The sequence below is a fragment of the Ciona robusta genome, chromosome 12 (genome assembly GCF_009617815.1).
Source record: "Ciona robusta chromosome 12, ASM961781v2".
Lineage (NCBI taxonomy): Eukaryota > Metazoa > Chordata > Ascidiacea > Phlebobranchia > Cionidae > Ciona > Ciona robusta.
In genome coordinates, this window is record NC_143246.1 from 7,118,198 (window position 1) to 7,140,855 (window position 22,658).

At 38.0% G+C, this 22,658-nt stretch overlaps 2 protein-coding genes across 2 annotated transcripts; one reads left to right on the plus strand and one right to left on the minus strand.

The window, feature by feature from the left end:
- The first annotated feature begins 1,308 nt into the window (after positions 1-1,308).
- LOC149727342 (uncharacterized) lies at positions 1,309-11,828 on the plus strand. Its single transcript, XM_089890064.1, has 3 exons — positions 1,309-1,619; positions 10,446-10,592; positions 10,880-11,828. The coding sequence occupies exons 1-3, from the start codon at positions 1,483-1,485 to the stop codon at positions 11,190-11,192; spliced, it is 597 nt and encodes a 198-aa protein (XP_089746190.1). The 5' UTR covers positions 1,309-1,482; the 3' UTR covers positions 11,193-11,828.
- A 530-nt stretch (positions 11,829-12,358) lies between these two features.
- LOC149727343 (cholinesterase-like) lies at positions 12,359-21,369 on the minus strand. Its single transcript, XM_089890049.1, has 10 exons — positions 21,196-21,369; positions 20,747-20,961; positions 20,320-20,539; positions 19,461-19,670; positions 18,989-19,247; positions 16,981-17,105; positions 16,116-16,295; positions 13,838-14,068; positions 13,333-13,517; positions 12,359-12,967 (listed from the first exon to the last, which is right to left on the minus strand). The coding sequence occupies exons 1-10, from the start codon at positions 21,297-21,299 to the stop codon at positions 12,840-12,842; spliced, it is 1,857 nt and encodes a 618-aa protein (XP_089746175.1). The 5' UTR covers positions 21,300-21,369; the 3' UTR covers positions 12,359-12,839.
- Between the last annotated feature and the right edge of the window lie 1,289 nt (positions 21,370-22,658).

Here is a 22,658-nt window from a genome sequence, read left to right on the forward strand (position 1 = left end):
GACATCATGTACTTATGTTTAATCTGTCTAGACATATGAGGTGTGTAACTTTTTTATTCAAATTGTAGCCACAAGTGACTAAATAAATCACTTGATAACATATCAGTAGCAAATAGCTGACGACATTTTAGGCTAAAGGGCTTTTATTGCGTCAGTCCATCTCAGGTACAGCCGTGTGTAAACAATCACATTCTTTGATCATCGCTTAACCTTAACGCATGGTTAGGTGAAACACTTAGAAACACTGAGAGGGCAGGTAGTAGTTTTATCATTGTACATGGCGTCGGGAGGCTGTTTCAGTGGTTTCTTATCAAGAATTATACATCCGTAGTAAGCCCATGAAGCTTGAGTGTATTTATAAAACATAGGTATATCATATGAGTAAGTTGAATACAGCAGCCTCGTGTTCGTTGGTAAGACTATATTGTATCTAGTGAATTAGGCTTAATTAGTTATACCACGTGTACTCCATTACCAAGTCGGTAATATTCTCAAGGGATAAACGTGCCCTCAAACAGACAGTATCTTGAAATTTGGTAGAGCATCAAACAGAAGTAGAATCTGCTGTAAAACGAACGATTTCACGGTCAAGCCGCTGCATAAGATTTAACATTATGATAAAATTGCCACCAAATACGACGTCAATACGTAAAATATAGAGATAGTATAAACCAAACATTACACCATGAAACTGGTTTAAGTAGGATTGAATCTGCGGTGACAACATGTTATGGTGCAAAGCCCTGTCAAATATTAACCAACCTACACGCTGAGGTCTGTCGCAGACAAAAGCAGCGAAAAATTCAACGGTCTATTAGCAGGCGAGCATTTGGTATTTGCTTTTGCCCCCACACATTTCGCTTGTGTTGATTCAATTTAGTTTCGTCTAAACCACCAGCAAGCTCTAGAGTCGGGTGTGGGGTGATTTATGGAGCTGTCTTTCGTTGAACCTAAAATATCCTAATGTCTTTTTCGAGTTCATGAACTGTTTTTGCGCTCTGTGAAAACGGGAAATTTTATCGAGTTTCCGGTACAGCTAGCGTTGTAGAGCTAAACGTGTGAGAGAATGTCCGTAAACCAGTTTGAACCGCGGCTGAGGTACTCCCTTAGACTGTTTAAGAACACAGTTGGTTTTGTAAGACCTGTCAGTCTCGGGCTTGGTAGAGAAATGCCTTTTTCTTCTGCCTGCGGTCGCCTATGTCAAGACATAAGGCGGGCTGATCGTTCGCACCATACAGGGGTTTAGTCGCTTCGCGTGAAGAGCAATGAAACAACTGATTTACCTGATTTATTATTTTGATTTATAAAAAGCTGATCTTCCTTTGCAGATATACGGTTGTAGAACATACTGAATTCCGTGCATTGATAACAGGGTAGTGGTAAAAGTTATCCGGGCCTGTTTCATCGAATTTCAAAGTAAAAGCAAACTCTTTCCGCGTTCCTGGAAGCTTTATTCAAAGCGCTCTATTCTATGTTGCGTTAATGACGTCACAAAGAAGTACAACCAGAACATCGGTGGTTGTCTCCGTTCTAGTATTGCTATTCTGGTGTCAGGTGTTCTATACGAGCAAAGCTGATGGCGCTACTGTGGAGCTAAATCGGGAGGCAAAAGTACGAAGGTGAGATAAAAGTTATTGTGGTACCAGTGACTCACTATCCCGTGTGTATACTGACGTCGCGCCACTCATCTAATTCGTCAACTTTCCCGGCGTTACTGGTTCGAAAACGGGCGAAATCTGGTCGTTAATTCGGTTTCTTTATTAAGTAATCGTGGACGTCATGTCCTATGTCACGTAGACATGCACCGCAATAGATTAGGCAATTCAAATATTGAATTCTAAACATTAATGAGGTCGAAGCTGATGCTAAATACGGTAGAAAATACGACCGCAATATACTAACAGCTCCACTTGAATCATATGGCAAATACTGTGTAATTGAAATGCACTACAGTTTATTCACAAACAAGAAATTCATCCCTGCATAAGTGTGTATATCTCCGTGTATTTTTAACGCGTATACCTAACTATAGCTCTGGTAAATGTACGCGAAAGATTATATGTCCTCTATAACCCACAACTTCTCAGATTAATATAACCATTGATAAAAATATATATGGGCGTTTGTATATGGGCGTTCAGAAGTGATCGGTGTAATGATAAAGTGTGTTTGTTTATTGTAATTAATCCAAAAAACTCGACGACTGGTATCCGAAAATCTATGACCTTTTTGCCGGATATCATTACAGATAAGGGTATTTACTCAAAGTTAAATTTTAAATTTTTATATTTTCCTGTACTAATATACTAAATCTCCGGACTGTCGCAATATTAAGTAGGTTTGACGTCAAAGTGTGTTAGTTAGATATTGTTATCTTATCTTAATATACGTCACGGAAATTTTGTAAAATTTTCCAACAAATTTATTTGCCGTAACCGAACTTGGATTACGTTAAAACAACATAGATAACTAATTTGATAAAATATGTGTTGGCTTCCGTAACGAAACCAGGCATAATAAATCGAAGCAAGCGCGTGATTTCGGTTACAGAGTTATGGCGAATATATAAATGCACCTATGTGAACTAAATATGTAGGTATACGGCTTGCGGTGAGTTGTATGCCATATTGTGGCAAGTTAATTTAGGCACTACATACAAAACGAGTTAAGTGGGTGGGGCGGAAAAATTACAATGTCGTCTCAAGCTAATGGCCATGAAATGTAAGAACAGATTTTACGTTCAGCTATACAAAATAGTAAATTCCGTATTGGTGAGGTCCCTTATTTGAGGACCTGGAAAATTTGGCCCATTACCCTATCACCGAGACTGCTTGAATGCAAAGTTATGAAACAAACTATACGTCGCATTTTATTTCACTCAGCGTTGTGGTGAGCTCTAAATGGCGAAGCCGTAATAAATCGAAAACTTGGCTGCAAAATGGAGCCTAATGGGTGGTCCCGGTGGCGGCTCCTAAATCTAGTTAAACAAAATGCACAAAATAAATGAATAGCTTAAGGCGCGAACAAAGCACAAAGCTTGCACCTATAAGTGCGATGTTTTGTCTAGGATTCCCTTGAAACGCTTGATGGTGTAATTATACGTTACTTGCAGTATTACTCTCAAGACAAGTCGTATTAACGAAGTTGTGTTGTTGTTTTAGCGAAACTAAGCTGGCCGATAACTGAGTAAAGCTTAGCCTGACAGCCATAATTGAACCCCTTTGTTTTAACCATTAATTCTAAAGAATTGTAAAACGTTAACAGCTTTGATACCTTCTCAGTTTATGGCCGTAAACAAATAAACGCACGGATTAACGTTTAAAAAGGGATTTAGAAGCTTTAGCTCAAACGGCTCCCGTGTTCCGACATAAAATGTATATTTTTCGTTAAATCTGTAACGGATATCCATGGATATTGGAGACGTATAAACAAATGCATAAGCCCAATGGGCTTAGCGAAATAACTCGGGTATTATCGCCGCGTAAAATGCAAGTTGCAGAGCGACCATGTTCTAATCCTTTTTAAACAAACGAATTCCATGCGAAACACGTATATAGCTACTTTATCATTTGAGCAATAGTTGGTGAAACGAAGCGATCCATTCTCGAAGATCTAATCAAGAAAAGTGAGAATGAACAGCGTCGCGCGGTGTGAAGACGGATTTCGAATTAATGAGGTCACAATGTATGGATTATTCAAACGTCCGATTTATCTGTGACGTCACTTTAAAATAATCATTTGTCAGTGACGTCACTATCGAATAATCGAGGTAACGAACACCAGAAGCGATCTATTAATACATACCGGAAAAGTTGTTATCGTTTTTTCCAAGAATATTGTTCTGGCTTATGTTTTATCAATTCTAGTAATGCCTACTACACACTCTTATAAACAGCAACAGACCTTTTACACAAAGACTTCGCTAATATCGCAGGCGAAATACTGATTATAAAAAAAAGCGGCAAGGCTACCCCATACATAATAAAGCCATTTGATCGACGCTCGGGTATGGGACCGCCAATATTGTTTCATCAACAGGCTTGTGATCGAAATTGATACAACCCAGTAGTTCCGATTTCGTTTCTGCATTAAATTTTTCGATGTGAAAATATCCTTTAATGTGGCGAAAGTTGTCTCTTTAACGTGAAGTCTGTTGCTTAGGAATTTATGTCTACCATCTTTACTACCCATGTCTATAAAAGTCAGTCCACCACATCTGTGGGGTGGGTTTATATATGGGCATACCCGTGGTTATAATGATGAAATAAAAACAGGTAGAATCTCACAAAACGCGAAATTAAAGTGTGATAAAAGCTACTCGTAGATAATAAAACACAAACCTTAAAAAATAAAACGATAAACGACTTTTATGTGGGTTTAAATGTAATATAAAGTCTCAAAGGTGGCACAGGCGCGATTTGGATAAATGAATGGTCTGAATCTAGTTATCCTCGCGTGGCAAGGTAACGACAGTCGTTACAACACGGGTGTCTTATTTCATACACGGCGTGAGGGAACGAAGTAAAAGTGCAAACCCCCCACATACATAGCGTGCTTTGCAATACGACCAACCCTTTCGTTTGTACCAAGGTCGATTTCCAGAGAGGCAAATTTGGCAACGTTTTTGCGGGTTTTTGTTCCCGAGCTTTGACTAACGAGCAAAGCAAATATGGAATATTTCTCGTATTTATTCACGGGTTAGGTGACAGAATAGGAACCTAACCCGACCCTCCGAAACGCGGTAATGTTTAAGCAAAACATAAACAAGGATAGTTAATCACACGCACAACTTGGTATAGATTACTTTAAAGGGATGTAGGTTTGTAATTATTGTCTAGGAATGCCTGGAAAGGGAAACCGACAAAGTTAAAAACATCAGTCGTACCTAATACCATCTAATGCTTACAATTCCCGTTGCTAATTATCTTCGATTGGGTAATTGTTTAATCAGTATAACTTTTTTGGCGACTGTTGTTTGGTGCCGTCTTAAAGGTTTTGGCGACTGTTGTTTGGTGCCGTCTTAAACTAATGATATATAGGATGTTGGGATATCATTCTGCGGTGAGTACATCCTAAGCTCCAACCCTCACGCTGCGGCTTTTAAACTTTACACAGCGGTATCGAATAATCAGAACTCGCTTTTCTGCTTGAGCCAAAGTAAAAGCTTGGCACGAGTAGTCTCAAAGGGAGTAGCTGGGAAACAAAGGTCGTTGTTCAAAACTCAGCAGAAAGCAAACTTCTGGTTAATTTGAAATGTTCATATCGCTCCGTAACACACGTCAATCAGAATGAGTGGTTGTTTTGCTCGCTGCGGATTTTAATGCAGGTTTAAAGCTGGTTTCTGTGCCAATTTTTGAAAAAAATTATGTTTTTTATAAGTTTTTATCCATAGCGTGTTTTAACAACTGTCGTTTTGGTAATAATTCTTCTTCGTTGTTTTAATTAATTTGATTTTCGCTATCGTATTTAAAGAGATAAATATTGTTTATGTGAAGCGGCACATATAACAAAACGTAATTTTCGCCAATTTTTGTACATTAGTCACCCTACCTATAATTACGGTATTTTCGTGTTGTGTAATTGAACCGTTTGAAATTACTACGAATTTCCTATTACGTGGTTTAAATTACGTCACGTTCACATCTGAGTGTTTATTGGTCTGTTAAGACACGCCTCTGTTACGCCACTATGCCTTGTATAACGTTGCATCATTCAATGGAAAATTTGATCACCACTTTGGGAATACAGCTATGTATTTAGAACTTTAACTTGAGTTATATTTAGAAGGCTAGGGGTTTGTGGTAACACAGAATCTACCACACGTTTCGCCAATCCCATCACCGCTTAGTATAATTGTTTAACCAGGTTTGGTTTGTTCCCAACTTAGTTTTTGCTTTTGTTGGGCTAGCTAGCCTAATCGCGGTAGATCTGAGGGCTTCAAAGCGCCATAATGACGTGATCCGTAAAGCAAACACGCAATTAGCCAAGCTACTGATCTGCGTAGGTATCTTGGCAGCTCCCACGTAACTATTTCTTTACCTTTTACGAGAAAATCATTCAGTTTGCTACAACTTATAAAATGACAAATATTTTGAAAACCTATTACCCATGGAGGTAAATAGAATTCAATCGAGCGTGACGAGAAATTTGGCGGGGACATTATAATACAACGTGACACCGTTGTTATTTGACACATAACCGTGCCGACGCCCGTGTATAAAACCTAACCACTACAATAGAGTGTTCTGGAACTTTTAACTTTACAATTCGTGGTCATGTATTAAAGCGTACAAGTTCGTATAAAATGCGATTTATGTTATGTACTGGTATAGAAGCGTTGCAGGTTTACGGTCCGCTGCTATATGGTAAAGCGTGCCTACGCTGCAGAACACCCGACGAACATTGAGATATATCTTGGGCTACTTCGGGCCTAACCTATGCGTAGGTTGCAGTGTTTCTAACACAAACTTTACTTTTCTAATGATCTATAACGTGTGGCAAAGTCTAATTACGGAGTTGGGGTTAATTAGGTATATTGTATACCAAGGTACCAACAGTAAAAGCTACTTTGGCACAAAGGTCGCAATGTTGTGGCAAAAAAACTGAGGTGCAAACTCATAAATTCCTGCCACGCAAAACCCACCACTGCAGTAAGCCAAATCAAGTCACAGCACGTATACAAACAAAACGTAGCCGGCACATTAGACTACAGTTGCAACATTTTACATCATACCCGTTGCCCATATTTGTACTTTTAACCAAAAAAAAATCTTTACAAGGTTTAAAAAAAATTATCAAATTTTGTACTCGAAATGTTGCACCCCATTTCGTCTAGCACAATCGGTATACATCTTAGTATGAAGTCAACACACACCCAGCCTGTATAGATGTATCAGTTATCTATACGCTTGTATTGTACATGCAGCTGTAAACGCCAATTTAAAGTAAAGTGGACCAATCCATCAAGCCTTAGTTCTTAACGTTAGATTTATTTCCCTTCACTTTATCACACCTTTCAAAACCACTAGAAGCTTAGAACACCTGGATGTCTACATACAAATGCAGACGCGTTTTTCAACATAACATGAATACAGCATGCGCGTCGTTATCCTATCTGATGCGCATCATCGCATGTGCATTGAATAAATAAACATAATGTCGCCTTTATATGTGATGGTAGCTTAACTTACCCAATAAAGGGTTAGGTCTCAGAGACATTCCACGTTATGAGTAATTAACTCTATACCCAACGCTTCAAACTGAACCTCCCGAGCACAAGGGCGAGGATCTACGTCATCGTGACACGCCACAAGCTCTTAATGAGCTTTAGCACAACTAAGAAAGTATTACCTTCAACTTAAACTTGGTTTACTGCATACCAAACTTAACATATCTGTTGTAGGGAAATCCTTTGCTCAAGGTCTCGTATAACACGCCGTATAAAACAGTTTTATAATTTCTTTGCTTCTTTCGCAGAGGTTATTGATGTTGCCTTTTTAGGCAAAATGTATATTTTCTATACACAATTAGTTGGACAATTAGTTAGTGAGATGTTTTCGTTAGTATAATAGTCCAACTTCATGAGCACTGGATCAGGGTCAACAGATTCATGTAATTCATCACAGTTACAATGTGGGCAGGTGTGGTTATTCATACTTGTACCTTTAGCATACATACTGAGAACCGAATGGCCAGATTTGAATCAAATATTCGGCCATTTTTAATAATCAGACCATATTGCCGCTTCAAGATGTGGATGTTGTGTTTCAATATCTCCGTTTAGTTTGTTGGGCGTGTGCGGGCATTCCGTTTGCCATGATAACCAAAGCTACGTGACTGAAAGCAAATTTTCTCTTCCGATTCCGGATGGCGATTGAAGTAATTAGTTTCTTGGCATAAAGGATTTGTCTTTCTGTCAGCAGTCGTGATTTTAAAGTCGATTCCGATTAGTTGAAGCCTGTGATAGTTGAACAGCTGTCGATAGAGATCGCGTGTTACGCGCTTCACAATTATCCGGCGATTCGTCTCCAACAAAAGCTCTTGTCAGTTTAGGAGTGTTTGTTCAAGAAAAGCACCATTGAACGGATTAATTAAGCCCGGAATTTTCCTTTGAATTATTAAAGGGAACAACCCGCTCAGCCAATGCCAATTATTATGATGCAATTAGGCCGTATATCTCAATGCTTCAAACATTGTATATCTTGCTGTCACTTGTTCATGTCCGACTGTCAATTATTCCTGTTGTGGCAGACAGGCAGACATTGAAATATATGACCTTGTCTATATGCAGATCGTTCTTGATTTAAAAACGATCCAAATATAGTTAACATGTGGACGTTTGCAAGTTGCAATGATATAGAAGCAGAATTGTGAACTTATTGGAGTTTTGGTGTTGTCCACCTTATGTCAAAATCACCAACGTCAGCAAAGTATCTGATTCACGTGACCTCGTGACCACTGATGCGTGTCGAGCTAGTGAAAAACAAGCCTTCAGTGCTGGCGGTCGCTTAGGGTCAGTGACAACATGGCATACTTTGAGCTCCACTCAGCTCTGAGTAAAGTTGACATTGCCCGGATATGTGTTTGTCTTCGTCGACCAAAGTGGGCCATATTGTAATGAGTTTCAACTTGAGTTTGCCCAGCGGTAAATGCGGCTTTGAAGGAATCCAAACAGATTTGGGAACCGCAAATATTATGGTCAAAGCCAACCCTTAAATGCGAGTGCGGTGACGTGTTATCAGGGTGGCGGAATCTTTACCACCTCAACTTGGGATTAATAACCTCAAGGTATCGAACTTAATGAGCTTGGTTTGTTTGTGGTGTATATGAGTTGAGTAGTTTGTTCAGCAAACTTGCACACAACACAGCACCTATCAATATGTTGTGCATACTTGGCTCAGTAAACATATACGAGCCATCAATCATGAGGTAGTTAATCGGCGTTGCATCATAGTTACCAAACCAAATGCATTTTTCATCTGAAAGAGTTTGTTTTAGACAGGGATCAAGTTTCTTCGAATTTCTTATTGATGTGGGCTCCCGTGTAAAGCTAACCTTTTCACTAAAATACACAACTTGATGGAACTTTCTTATCAGACTTCAAATCTCATCATTTTAAAGATTTTTTCAAAGTTCAATGGAAAAAAGATTTTTTAGTTCAATGGCGGAAACTGAACGGGTCAGCTTGTACAATGTGGTTGGTTTGATAAAATACAATCATGCTTATCGACATTAATGCACTCCATTAGTTGTTGCTATAAATGCGATAAGATCTCAGCAAAGTATGTTCCCCTTCCATATTTCCGTATTACACTCCCGCAAAATTGCCAAAGCTAGTTCGCCCCCTTCGTAGTTTCCATATCAACTGCCGCACAGTTGTAGAACACGAAAAACTTTGCCCTTACCGTCAATATTTAAGTTGGTTACGTCATCGTGACGTCAAGACAGCATCGCGGCGAGTATTACAGGCGCCGTTCAATTATTCCCGTACATCGGCAATGTTGTGCCCGTGTATTCAACCTATTATAAACTTGGTGGCCAGATTAGCGGTCTACCTAAAGCGACGCGGTTTTAGCGACGGGAAATTACGGTAGCGGTTTCAGCGAAAGACGACCAGAAGTCTTTCTGGCTTTATTGGACCCAACTGCCTGACAGCAACAGTATTTTATAGGTATTCCGATAGATTAGTATAGAGCCAACTAATTGCTCAGTGTTTAACCTGAGTTCTTTTACTGGTAAATTCCGACCATCGGGTTGTTCCTGAACATAAAATATGTGACAGTCTTGCACCAGCGCAATGGTTATAGTCGATAAAGTATATTATAGTGTACTAATGTATAGTGTAACCACAAATGCAGTGAAAGCAAAATATAACCCATACTTCATTCTATGCTGCGTGTAAAAAACACCAGTGTCACCGTAAGCCAAAACCCAACGACCGATATACAAAAGTCACTTGGTACCAGTTTACCCATGCAAGGATTAATCTAACGTTACGAGCTTCACCAAAGCTCGCTACCGCTTGCTACAAAACGTGACAACACGATCGTGTATCTTGTGTTTATCAACACCATCGCTATTTCTTACTACGTTGAATGCGGTGTCACTTTCCCTCAGGGCTCGATCGTATCTTACTTAGAGTATTGTGGCTTTAAATTACAGTTCAAGGTTTTCTATTCGGGCTAACATGTCAAAAAAAAACACATAAAACATGACACACTTTTCGTTTTCGTACATTTTTGTTTTGAACCGAAATGTTTGAAATAGGCAATCGTTTCATATATAAATGGACTGTTATCTTGTATTGAAACTGACGAGAAAATCCGTTTTTCTATGCAACTTTGCCACGATGTTTTGTAAAACGGTGGCAGACTTTATAGTTAAGATAGGACGATAAAATTAAAACTATGACGTAACCACCCGACTCACCGTTGCTTCTCTTGCAGCAAACGCCATGTTGCTGACATGCTCATCACTGAGAAGGTATCCAGGGTGAAGCGGGGACATAATAAAAATCTTCTGTTGAGTCGAATCCTACAACTAACTGATGCTTCTACTGGAGGTCACTGTCAATGCATTCTGCAACAAAAAGCGTAAGTAACGTTTAGAAAGACCAAGTAATTTTATAACCCATATTAATGTCTAGTGTTTAAATATGGTGCTAGCAAATATTACTTCATATTTCCTAACCGTGTTTTAAAAACTACCAACGCTTATTGAAAAATCTGTATTAACACAAAAAAACCATTAGTCTGAAACAGCGTTTTTTTTATATTTAGTGTAAATTATCGAACGGGGAAAGATTTAACTCTACGTCATTGATACGTAACGTCACTGTTACGACCCGTGCAATCATTATTAAACCGTTTTATTTTAACAGAGTAAAGCAAGGCTGCGAATGCAACGAACCAATTCTATATCTTCGCATGATACGGAAGATTACAGATCCCAAAATGAAACTTGGCCATGGATCTGATGCCACTGAGTTGGATCGACTGCTCGCCCGTATGAAGCCAAATATGAAAAGAGCGGTGCTTCACCTAGCGATTAATGAATTTCAGCGACTGCTCCGCGAGGTGGAGGTAGAGCGCACCAGGCGTGGGAGAATCATTCGCCAACTGATAAGACGTCGGCGGAAGTTACGTCATCATCCCCGTAGCGCGTTTGACGGAAAACAATTATTTTCGTTCTAATATTTTAACCATTCGCCGTTGTATTTTTATTCTTGTTAATATTTATTTTTGACCCTCAAGGGGCGGTGTTATTTGTTGTTATGACGTCACCGTTTAGTATGTGACGTCACGATGTAGTGGGCCTCGTATATAGAAGACAAAATGTTACCATGACATTACATTTAAGATATATATTCCAATGCTCATATATAGTATTATAGCGGAAGATGGACATTGATACCAAATAGTATCTCCAATTTCATAATGGGGGTTTTTATGTATTAACAACGCTCTTTTAGAGTCGTGACGCTGCGGTATATGGTTCTGTTAATGTTATTTGTTTACTATCAAATTGGAGGAAAATAGAGAATGAAAACATGTACCATCTTACCCCAACCTCCAAAATAGAAGCATCAAATGATTTTCTCATACTGCGTTTATTAACGCGAATTAATGACTCTCTATTTGCTGACTTCAAATCGTGTATATTACTAAATGCTCGTGTTATTCCTAAACTGCTTATTATCGGAACTTATATTTTGTACGAACTAAATGTGTACAGTTTACTGAAACCTATTGCGAGTTTTATTGTTAATAGTTATTATACGTAGTATAGTTGTTAGCATGGTTGCTTACTAATTAAAAGCAAATAAACAACCCTGTTTGTATTGCTATCTGAGAAAAGGCTAGATAATGCGACTTAGATCTATATACTACTGTGTCAAAACCAGTCGCACATTGAATGTCACCCACAAAGTAACGTACTTGGTAACTCGTAAGGTGGCACGAGGTGTGTGAAACACCCGTGTTATGAAGACTGTCGTTTTCCGGCCATGGATAAAGTAAGTTACATTCATTCATTCATTCATTCATTCATTCATTCATTCATTCATTCATTCATTCATTCATTCATTCATTCATTCATTCATTCATTCATTCATTCATTCAACTTGCTTATAAGCGTGGGCAATTATTTGAGCTATCGAAGTTTACGTGTTTTGAAAATAAACTGTTGGGTTGATGAAATACAACTGTAAGTTTTTTCGTGCTGTTGGGGCTCACCCATATATAGAACAGAAAGGCCACTGCAAAACGAAAGCTGTAAAAGATAGAAACCTTTCGGCTGTTATGAACTTTACCTATTTCCCTGAACTAAATACTAAGTATCTTAACGTAACGCAGGTAAAGAAAGTGTATAACGATAGTTTATTAACTACACAGCATTCCCCTTGTACGCATAACCCCTTAAACCTACAGTGCAATGGCGGGGTGACACGATCCTTCAGTAGTGGGTGATGCCCGGGGCTAAACAGTTGACCAAAATATTTGGTTGATAATATCGGTGGAATTGTACAAAAAGGTGTAGCGACCAAGTACTGGAATTTCGTATTGCAGTAACTTAGTAATAAATTGGATAAATTCATTTTCCAAAGCACCACCTAAGACCTAAGTAATGTAAAAATGCAACGATTCTGTACGCCATTGTACTATAGCATTGTGTGGGGTGTCTTTACTGTAGTACTATAGTAACGTATGGGGTTTAAAACGAAATAACTTTCAACCGCGGCAATGTGGAAAGATGGAGTGCAGCGAGTACCTGGTGTGCTGTGTCTTCCTCTACATAATCAACATACAGAATAAAATAATGGCGATAAAACTGAGGCAACATCAGTTGGGACAAGAACTCTGTTTCCCATCTTTAGAATAAGCTTTAAAAGACCGATCCCACAAATCCATGGATTCGGTCCACCTGTTAAACTCGATCTTCCATTTCGTTTCGACTTCGTCCATGTCGGCTGTGTGTGAATACATGTGGGAATGAATGAATGGAAGTTATTCCGACAGTCGTTATAACCCGGGTGTTTTGTGTCATACACCTCATGTCTGTTTACGAGTTACCACGTATGTAACTTATTCATCCTGGCATGGCGGGGAAACGACAGTCGTTATACCACGGGTGTTATGTTTTATATACCTCGTACCGCTTACCCTTACGAGTTACCATGTATGTTACTTTGTGAGTATACGTATGTTACTTTGAGGATATTTACCGGATATATACTTCAGTAAATATTGTTTGTTTACTACCCAATGGAACGATGAAGGAATAAAAACATGGACCATCTTACCCTAACCTAACACTTGTGTGTACACAACTTACACGAAGCGAGTTTCAACGATGGTAAATATCTTTCCCAAAAAGCGCAACGAAACGAATTAGGGAAAGGCCCCATGACGTCATCGTCGATACCAATTTCAAGATACCGCTGTCTGACGTCATCGAATCTTGGCCAATCAGTGCTACGTAAGTCTAGTTCGTTTGCACTTCGTAAACCGTTCGGGTTCCTGAAAAACAAGTTTGAACATATTTAACTTATAGAAGGTATATATATCTCGCAATAGGACCCTATCAGCACCCATTTAAAATTTTCTATCCTAAGTGAATGCGGTTCTATACAGCGTCGTGTGCAATGGGAACCTGGGACTTAGGTAAAAATACCCTATACTACCCCGACAACCAAGGTGCTACAAATCATTAGTTACCACTGGGTTGGAGGTATGCCCTTTAAATGTCATGCCCAAGAACACATACCCAGTCAATGACCATTATCTAGCATAAATCCTAGTTAAACAATGCATTGTATTTTTATTCCAATTATACTCACCCAAATTTAGCGAAGTTGGTCCAGTAATGCACCATACGTCGACTCACGGAGCGATCGACGTCATTATAACCTGATGTGAACTGTGATGTTCCAAACCAGGGTGTTCCAAACATCAGTTCAATCTCATACCCATGCATCACGCCCATCCATGCAGGCCATGGGTTATTGGAAAGTCGGTACGATAGATGGTAGAGGTAGACATTATTGTTGGAAAAGGTACGAGAGTGGCGTCTGCGAAAGTAGTTTGGTGTTAAAGAAATAAATTATTTCACGCACATGACAGGGCAATGACAGTTGGTATACCACGGGTGTTCTGTTTTATACACCTGGTGCACGCTTATACGAGTTACCACGCATGTAACTTTGTGGGTAATTGTTATTTGTTATGGCTTACAATTTAGACAATCAGTTAGTGACCACTAAGGTTAGAGCAATGGCTGTTAAATATCATAAGGAGACATACGCTCACCAAAGCACATGAGAAATTAACATGTACTTTGCTAAACATATTAAACATACAGCGGAGATCTGTGTAAAGTAACGTATAATGTTTAATGTAGACTAAAAATTAATTTTAATACAAATCAACTAAATGCAACTACAAACGCGAAGGTCGAATGTATGTAATAATAGAATTCCACGACCCAGTGGCTTGACGCAACGTTTTAACTCGACAGGCGAGACGGGCAATCAATTTTGCTAATTTTAGACCAAGTAGCTTACCGTTAGATAAATACCAATGTTAAGATGTATCGGTTCATTAAATATTTAAGATCTGAACTTAGAATATCTTGCGGCAAAAAGAATTGATAAAAATAGATCCTTAGTTGGACAAGTTGTTATTTTATTTTAGTTGGAAACCCGATTTAATTATTTGCGTAAATGCGTTTAAATAAACCAAAAAAACAACAAATTCAAACAAAACATTTTTTCTATTTATAGTAGGCCTACAGGGGGTTGAGGTAAAATGGTTCATAATTTCATCTATTATTGTCTCATTTGATTAAAAAAGGAGTATTTAAACAAATATATAACCGTTTTCTTACAATTCTAAAAAATGTTAAATTTTAAAAACAAGATCAGGAAATATTATATGCTAACGGTATCCATATAACCCCATAGTAATATCATCTACGCATGCAACTAATGGTGATTTCATACCGCGCTGTGTTATGCATTCAACGGAGACGCATTAGAGAAGCGTCAATCTAAATGTATAGTTTGGAGAAATACGTTTTAATTAACTGGCCGTTTAGTCCAACCCTTGCCTAAATCCCTGGTCCCATAGCTACCACGCTGTAGGATCTAAAGTTTCTAAATCTTATAGAATAGATGTTATTAAATTCAAATCCCGTTTAGATTAAGTGATTTTGGGGATATTTATATAGAGAGTAATAACGTTAGCTGTTAAAAGGTAGCGGTAAATGTCATACTGGCATGCCCACAACGTAAAGGCGCCAAGTTATTATTACAAGGGTCTATATGCGGTTTACACATGGGAGTCGAGAGCCAAGCTACGCTGTGCGTGTGCCTTGTACAGTAAACGTAACTCAATTCACTTTTGGATAGGGAGGAATATTTAATATGAAATCATTTCTTCATAGAAAAAACATGGTAGACTGTATAGAATTTTTAAATATCATTATTACAATACCACTGACGTACGGGACCATATTGCACATTTGGGGACAAAACAAAGTATTAATTTGTTATACGACTATATGCGATGATGAAAATGTGTGAAATAAACGGTTGCAATCGTTTCGGTTTGCTGCATATTTAGTAGCACTCGGTGTATTCGGTTGTAATGCAACAAGAACTCAATAATATGATTGCTAGATCAGGGCCAGATTCATCAACCATACCACATAGTTATAGTACTGTTCCAAATGCGTGTTTATGTCGTTTTAAAACACTAAAAGTTATGCTTTAAAAAATCACTGTCAAATAAAACTAAAACCATATATAAGTTGAGATGTAAAGTAAGTTTAGGAGACATTTTTGTGTATTATGTTAAAGACGCGAGGTCTGAAATCGAGTTTCATTAAAAAACAAAATTCTAAACATTTAATCTCCAGCTTCGGTTGTAAAACTTTACGATCCTCGTTTGTGTTTACCACATTTCATTAAATGCTTATTGTGTGTTTTATTTACATTAATATACCTAACTCTGATATATCACCTCGTGCCCGATTTTACGAGTTACCACGTATGTAACTTTGTGGATGATTATTTTTAATTTACAAAATATAACACAGCATACTTGACTCTTACTTACTTGGTTAACAGAACCGTTGGGCAAACTACATGAAAATCTCCAACTATTTCGTTCACTCCGTCTCGGTATTGCAATACATTATCCGGGTTCTCCCAGTCAGCATACATGAAAGCCGCTCCTGATCTACCAAGCTCGTTGGTTTTAATCCCACTTAATGCGATGCCATCAATGTATTCTTTCCTAAAGACATGATATAAAGCTTACTATACATTGTATCTTGTACGAAAGCCATTAATAACAAGGTGTAAGCCTAGATTACAGAGAAAAAAACAGGATAACAGGTTGTTTTTTAAAGAAAAGGTCTAACAACGATCTCTGGTTAATTACATTAAGTTTAGTTATGTTTTAAGTATAGGCGTGTTATAACTACTCGTTTAATCGTTATTTCCCGTCAATAATATCATTCATTCATTTTTACTGACAAAATGTTTTTTTTTTTTTTATGTTAAAAACGATTCTAATCGTATTTTCCAGGATATTTCGATATCATTGCACACTTATGTGTTCGGTCATTGCTCCAAGGTCACACAGCTATCAGTGTAAATAGGTCTGGTATTGATAACATAAGTGATTTGTAGATGCATGACATAGTGCAGATGGTGGCAATGATATCTAAATACAACCTCTATCTGAAAACTATTTATATATTTTACGCATTTTGATTTTGACACATACATAACGAACCGAAATGGTAGAATCAATTGCCAATTAAGCAAAGCAAGGTTTCTAAACGAGGTAAATGGTTTATATTGAGTTCATATTGCAAAGTATTAAAACGAATGTAATATATCTGGCTGGGAAACTAGGCTAATTAAACTGAAACAACACACACAACCGACAATACAAAAACATCCAAGCCCCTTACTTGGACAAAATACTTTGCGATGAAATATTAAACCCGGGAACAGTGTATAAGGTGAAATATGAACCTTCATTCGTGTTATGTCCGGCCATTACATCGACGTCGGCTTGCTCACCTTTACGAGTTACCTGCCAAGATTAATAAGTCAAATTAACGTCGGTGGTTACGCGAGTTAAGATAATTCTATTATAAGTTGGTTCAACTTTGTGGGCGTTTGATAACGCAGATATCTTAGTTTAATATTTCAGATAAACAGTAAAACGGGTCTTATGGCAAACTTTTTTAGGTTGTTGGTTACGCGGTTTAAGATGGTCTTATGATAAGTTGTTCCAGCTAACTTCGTGGGAGTGAATACATGGTAAATTTTATAAACAGTGAATAAAGTAATTTTACGTATGTGGTCATTCGTGTTACGATATTTTTATGATAAATCTATACCTAACACTGTCGGGGCAAATACTTAACTTGGTAAATTAGATAAACAAAGAATATAAACATACAGTGGTAATTTGACAGTTTTGATTAATATACAAATATTGTTTAACTTGACGTTTGCAGTTATTCGCCTCAAGGCCTGTTATACGGCGTAATATAGCAATGCCACCAACGACGTATAGGGGTGTTATATAGTTTAACTTCCGTGTGAAGTTCGAATTGTTTTTGTAAACAGTCCAAGCAATTTATGAAATTCAATCGTTCAGGGAAATATAAAAACGCACTTGGCGATTATAAATAATACGATAATGTGCCCTGTTGTTGCAAACCGAGCACAGGGGAAGTTCGCCTTGATACAAAGAAAGGACAAAGATTTTTAAACGTTTCAGTACAAACGAAAGGTTACAGTACAAACAGAAATAACTGACATATTCGTCTTTAGATGTTGAAAGATGAAATGGTTTGGGCACTTAGCATTTACAGTTACAAATAGTCCAATAAACGCAGTATACGGTATATACATCTTAATCTACGCTAAGTTACAAAAGACGCGTACGTTTACTTGACGTTTATTTTCCCTTTAAAGTTAAATTAACCATTTTATTGGTTGGGTGCGTAAGCACGCATAATGCAAGCCACACAGAATAATTCGTTATAAAATGGACAGTAAAACCAAAATTGACTGCCCCAACTCATTCCAGATTAGTTACGGTGATAATCTTTATGAGAAATAAATTACAGTCTGTAAGTTCATTGTAAGGGCAACCATGCCTTGAGTTTTAATTCTATTTTCAGTTTGAAAAAAACTAAAAATATTCGTTCGGATTCACAGCCACGTGTTTTTCAATTTGTTGCGATTCAAACCTCATGTTTTACTTTACGTAATAATGCACCACACCCACGTAATAAGCTATTGTTATATACGTAACAAGGGACGCAAATTTCAAATTACATGGTGGATAAAAAAGGCGCGAAAGCGGAAACTTTATCAAATTGCAGGCTGCAGCGGAATGAATAGATTATATACACTTCGGTTACCAGTATGGGCTTAATATAACCAGCACCCATGGTCTAAACCGCGTCTACTCAGCTTCCTGTTTTAAATGTCGTTGCTAACTCAATAACATATCGTATAGTTTGTTACGTATATAACATGCGAGACAGTCCTTGTATTAGACTTCGGAAATGGCCAGGTTTGCCGAAGGAAAAATAACAGATGACGTGTGTGTAGCTTTAATGTATTGTTCGAATAATGTGGTAGGGTTGCTTCAATTTTGTAGCTGGTTTGGTAAATTTATGATGTTCCAACGCTATATCAACGCAGTTTAAGCACTCTATGCTATGCAGTTGAGCTGCTCCTATATCCTGTACTTCTAATTTGTTATACAAATTTGTTATATTCGTTATTCTAAGCCTTTATTCATTCTATGTATTACTCTGGCCCTCGTTATCGTGACAGAAAAGATACAAAAAAGTTATTCATTAATAGTGGTATGTAAACTACCCCATGTTACGCATTATCACGGTCATTTAAAAACTTATATTCTGATCTTTCTTAAAAATTTATTAATCTCACCTCGTGTGGATGTTCGGGGAGAAATGAAGTTCCATGTACGGGAACAAAGGGAAAGTCGAAGATCTCTTGCGTAATCCAAGAATTTGAGAAAACGTCGACAGCTGAATGGGATCTGAGACAAGTTAAAACGTCAAGTTCGGATGAAGTACGCGGGTTGGGGCAGCGTAGGTTTGCAGCAAGGATTCTAGTTCTATTGAGAGAGGTAGGGAGGCTGATGGTGGACCATGGTGTCATCTGGTTACCACTTTGGAAGATTACTCTGGAATACATTGGGTTTAGAAAGCAGAAAGTCAATTACATTCAAAACTGTCACAATTGTATCGCTGTGGCCACATAAAAAAAATATGGTATAGAGTCAATCATTCTTTTATTATAAGGATTGGATAAAACCGTATAATAGAAGCAAAACTAGAGTTTAAAAACCAAGGTAAAAACTTGACATACTTTAAACTAGAAAAGTTTATATAGAAACCTGTTGAACAGGCCACGACTGGAAGGGGCCACCGTATGCAAACCAATAGACGCCGCTCCTGCACTTTCTCCCATCAAGGTAACGTTGTCTGGGTTCCCACCAAAGGCCCTTATATTATCTCGCACCCATTTTAATGCAAGTTGTTGATCCAGCAAGCCAGCGTTGCCGGGTGTTCCAGCCATAGGAGCGAGGAATCCGAGCGGGCCAAGACTGTAATGACAGATTGAATAGCAATAAAATCTGGCCTACAGTATTGTATACGGGTAAATTTAAAATTTTAAAGAATTCAATACTTTAGTGGAAATCAATTTCAAGGGAGCATTTTTTGTTTAAAAAAATAGTAGGTTGTACAACTCTCAAAATTGTATATCATTCAATGTTTAAGACGGTATTTTTTAATCGAGTATGTATAGTGTTGGGGTAAAATGGTGATACGCGTTTTTCGCCTTTAACCAATCGATGCTGGTATGGAAAGAATATTTACAGAATAAATATAACCGTATTCTCACGAGTTTGAAAAAGCATAGTTAATTGCTAGTTACACCATTAGAAAATATAGGATATTTTGGGCTAACGGTACCCACCTTATGTACAAAATATAAATTTAAAATTGTTCTTTACTTCTTTGCATAACGGTTAGTCGATACTATTAAAGTCTACGTTGTGGAGAAATTGCTTACGGCTGCTTAAGAAATCATTACGATATAATGAAGTTAATTTCGCTTCAACATAAGGCTTTTTCATTTGACAACTTTAACAGATTTCAGCATTTTTTTATGAAATAAATTAAATAGTATTTCTAAATATGGAGAAAGCGCTCGTTCTAGACGTTCGACTTAATTAAGCTTTCGTATCTCACCGATAATTGATTGAGACTACAACTACCCCCCCTTGAGCAGCGAGGTAACGGCCATCATATAAGGCTAAGGCTGTAGTCCCGCTGTAGAAGGATCCCCCGTATATCCACACCATCACAGCTAGTGGTTGGGAACGTGTGGAGGTTGGTATTCTGGGAGTCCATACGTTAAGGTAAAGGCAATCCTCGCTCTTAAGATTGGGGGCATTCCACATCTGAGAACCTATTAAGTGATTGGTTCAGATGTAAGTAAGTTACTAAGGTATTTATCGCACGAATATTCAGTCTCTATAGCGTTTTGTTACATACACAGTGCCCGTTTATTACGAGTTGCCACGTAGTCGCAACAACACTGGTGTGCCTTTTCACACATCTCGCGCCAGCTGACAATTTACCACATTTATTAACTGGTCGTAACCATTACTCCCACCTCTGAAATTCCCGAACACTTCGTCGTCGATTTGTACGCAGCTATTCCCGAACTCGGTCGTTTGTCTTACGTCAGGTTCCCATGACAGCGGGGGCTGAGGAGCAGCGAAGCGTAACTCACCCACAGGGGGAGAAGCGAAGGGGATTCCTAGAAAGGCAGCGATCCTCTGGTGGCGTGGGGGCGACTCCACGTGCTTGCCTCGCACCGAGCCGTACCTGGGAAGGCAGGGAATTGATTTACATGGGAACTGAGGCGTTATGATTTATAGTGCAGGAGAAAAAAATCGGATTTAGTTGAGTTATCGACTGCTGAGCAACGCGCACTCGCCTACCCCTTTATACACAACTGAATTATTCAAGAGAAGTTGATGAAAAATACTTCATCCAACTGTTATGTAAACAAACATGGAGAAGGAAAATATTGATCTCTGATACTTAGATTGCAATTACATTGTCTGAACGACGAGCCCGTTACTGGAAGCTTGGACCTCGTATATTACACATACGAATATGCAGCATAGCAGGGAAGGAATACATGGTGATAAGTCGAGCATGTTTATATCAAACCAGTTACAAGGCTAATTAAGCATTACTCAACTACACACATTCTGTTCAAGAAAATAGAATAAAGTGTTATTAATTTACATATTTCTCTAAAAATTAAATATTAATCTACATGCAGTGTATAGGGTTCAATACATGGTAGAGTGGTAGGAAATGAGACACTCATTCAATCTGTTTTTTTCGTCCCACTTGGTAGTAAACAAAGAAAATGCAAAGAGTTATAAAACCGTATCATCACGACTCCGATAGACTGTTGTTAGTTGTTTAAAACACGATCAGGATATTACGAGCTAAAGGTGTCCCATCTTCCCCCACCCTACTATACCAATAGAAAAAGTTCAAAAATTGACTATTCCTTTTTCGAAGGTCGGGTTAAAATGACCGACAAGGATAATTAGCCTAACAGGTTTACAGAGAGTCGTGTCTATTGTTTAAATCATCCACACCGGTAAAATACACGACCTTGCACAATAGGGGTAAATAGCGATACCTTGTTATTGTTGAAACTTAACACCGAAATGAACAAATTGATTGTAATTTACTTCCTCCTTTAAAAACCATTTTAATTACGTAATTTTATATTTAACAACGAAAATTTTATGGCAAATACCAGACATTCCATCGCAGTTTAAGTTTTTATCTCACATTTCCTATATTCTAATATCTAAAATATATTCCTATATTCTAATATCTAATATATACAATTTCAGAGTATATACAAATTTTCAAATACAGTCATTGTAGCGTACCGTTAAGTTTCTATTTTAAATTTCTTAAATTCTTTTATCAACAGTTTTATGACAAACGCCACACATTGCTATGCTGTCAAGTTTATACTTTACTTCGTACACCAAACGCCTCGCCACTTTAACTCAACCGCGAAACAACCGATCCATTCCAACCAAACTCTGTAATTCACTTTTAGTTTTTGAACTGCCTGTCGGCCTAAATTTGCGATTTTGTTTGATAACAACAAATTTCTTATATTAGTCTGCAAACCCGTGACCGACCTAAAGCTGCCAATTTCTGCAAGAGCGTGGTTTATATATCAGTGCTTGTGGAACGGGAGACGGGGCTAATTGGCCTAAACTGAAAATTGAATTGACGCGGCCATGCAGGGGATCGATAATCAGTAAAAGCATCCGTCGTTTCTATCTGCCCAGCTGGGATACTGAAATTTTTACAAAGTGGAACGAAAACGAATTTGAACACACGAGGATGAATTATTGAAGCAGCACGCCTAATGACAAGCCTCGTGAAGGTAAAGTTGTAGTTGGATTAAACCAATCAAGGCTATACCTGGTACTCTCAAACTATTGATTCGACAACATTGATTCAAAACCTATATC

Coding starts and splice junctions, on each gene's coding strand:
- LOC149727342 (XM_089890064.1), top strand. CDS start 1,483: ATGACGTCACAAAGAAGTACAACCAGAACATCGGTGGTTGTCTCCGTT. Junction 1,620..10,445: donor CGGGAGGCAAAAGTACGAAG/GTGAGATAAAAG, acceptor CTTCTCTTGCAG/CAAACGCCATGTTGCTGACA. Junction 10,593..10,879: donor TGCATTCTGCAACAAAAAGC/GTAAGTAACGTT, acceptor TTATTTTAACAG/AGTAAAGCAAGGCTGCGAAT.
- LOC149727343 (XM_089890049.1), bottom strand. CDS start 21,299: ATGCTCGACTTATCACCATGTATTCCTTCCCTGCTATGCTGCATATTC. Junction 19,248..19,460: donor AGTCGTGGCCTGTTCAACAG/GTTTCTATATAA, acceptor AATGTATTCCAG/AGTAATCTTCCAAAGTGGTA. Junction 13,518..13,837: donor ACCAACTTCGCTAAATTTGG/GTGAGTATAATT, acceptor CTTGTTTTTCAG/GAACCCGAACGGTTTACGAA.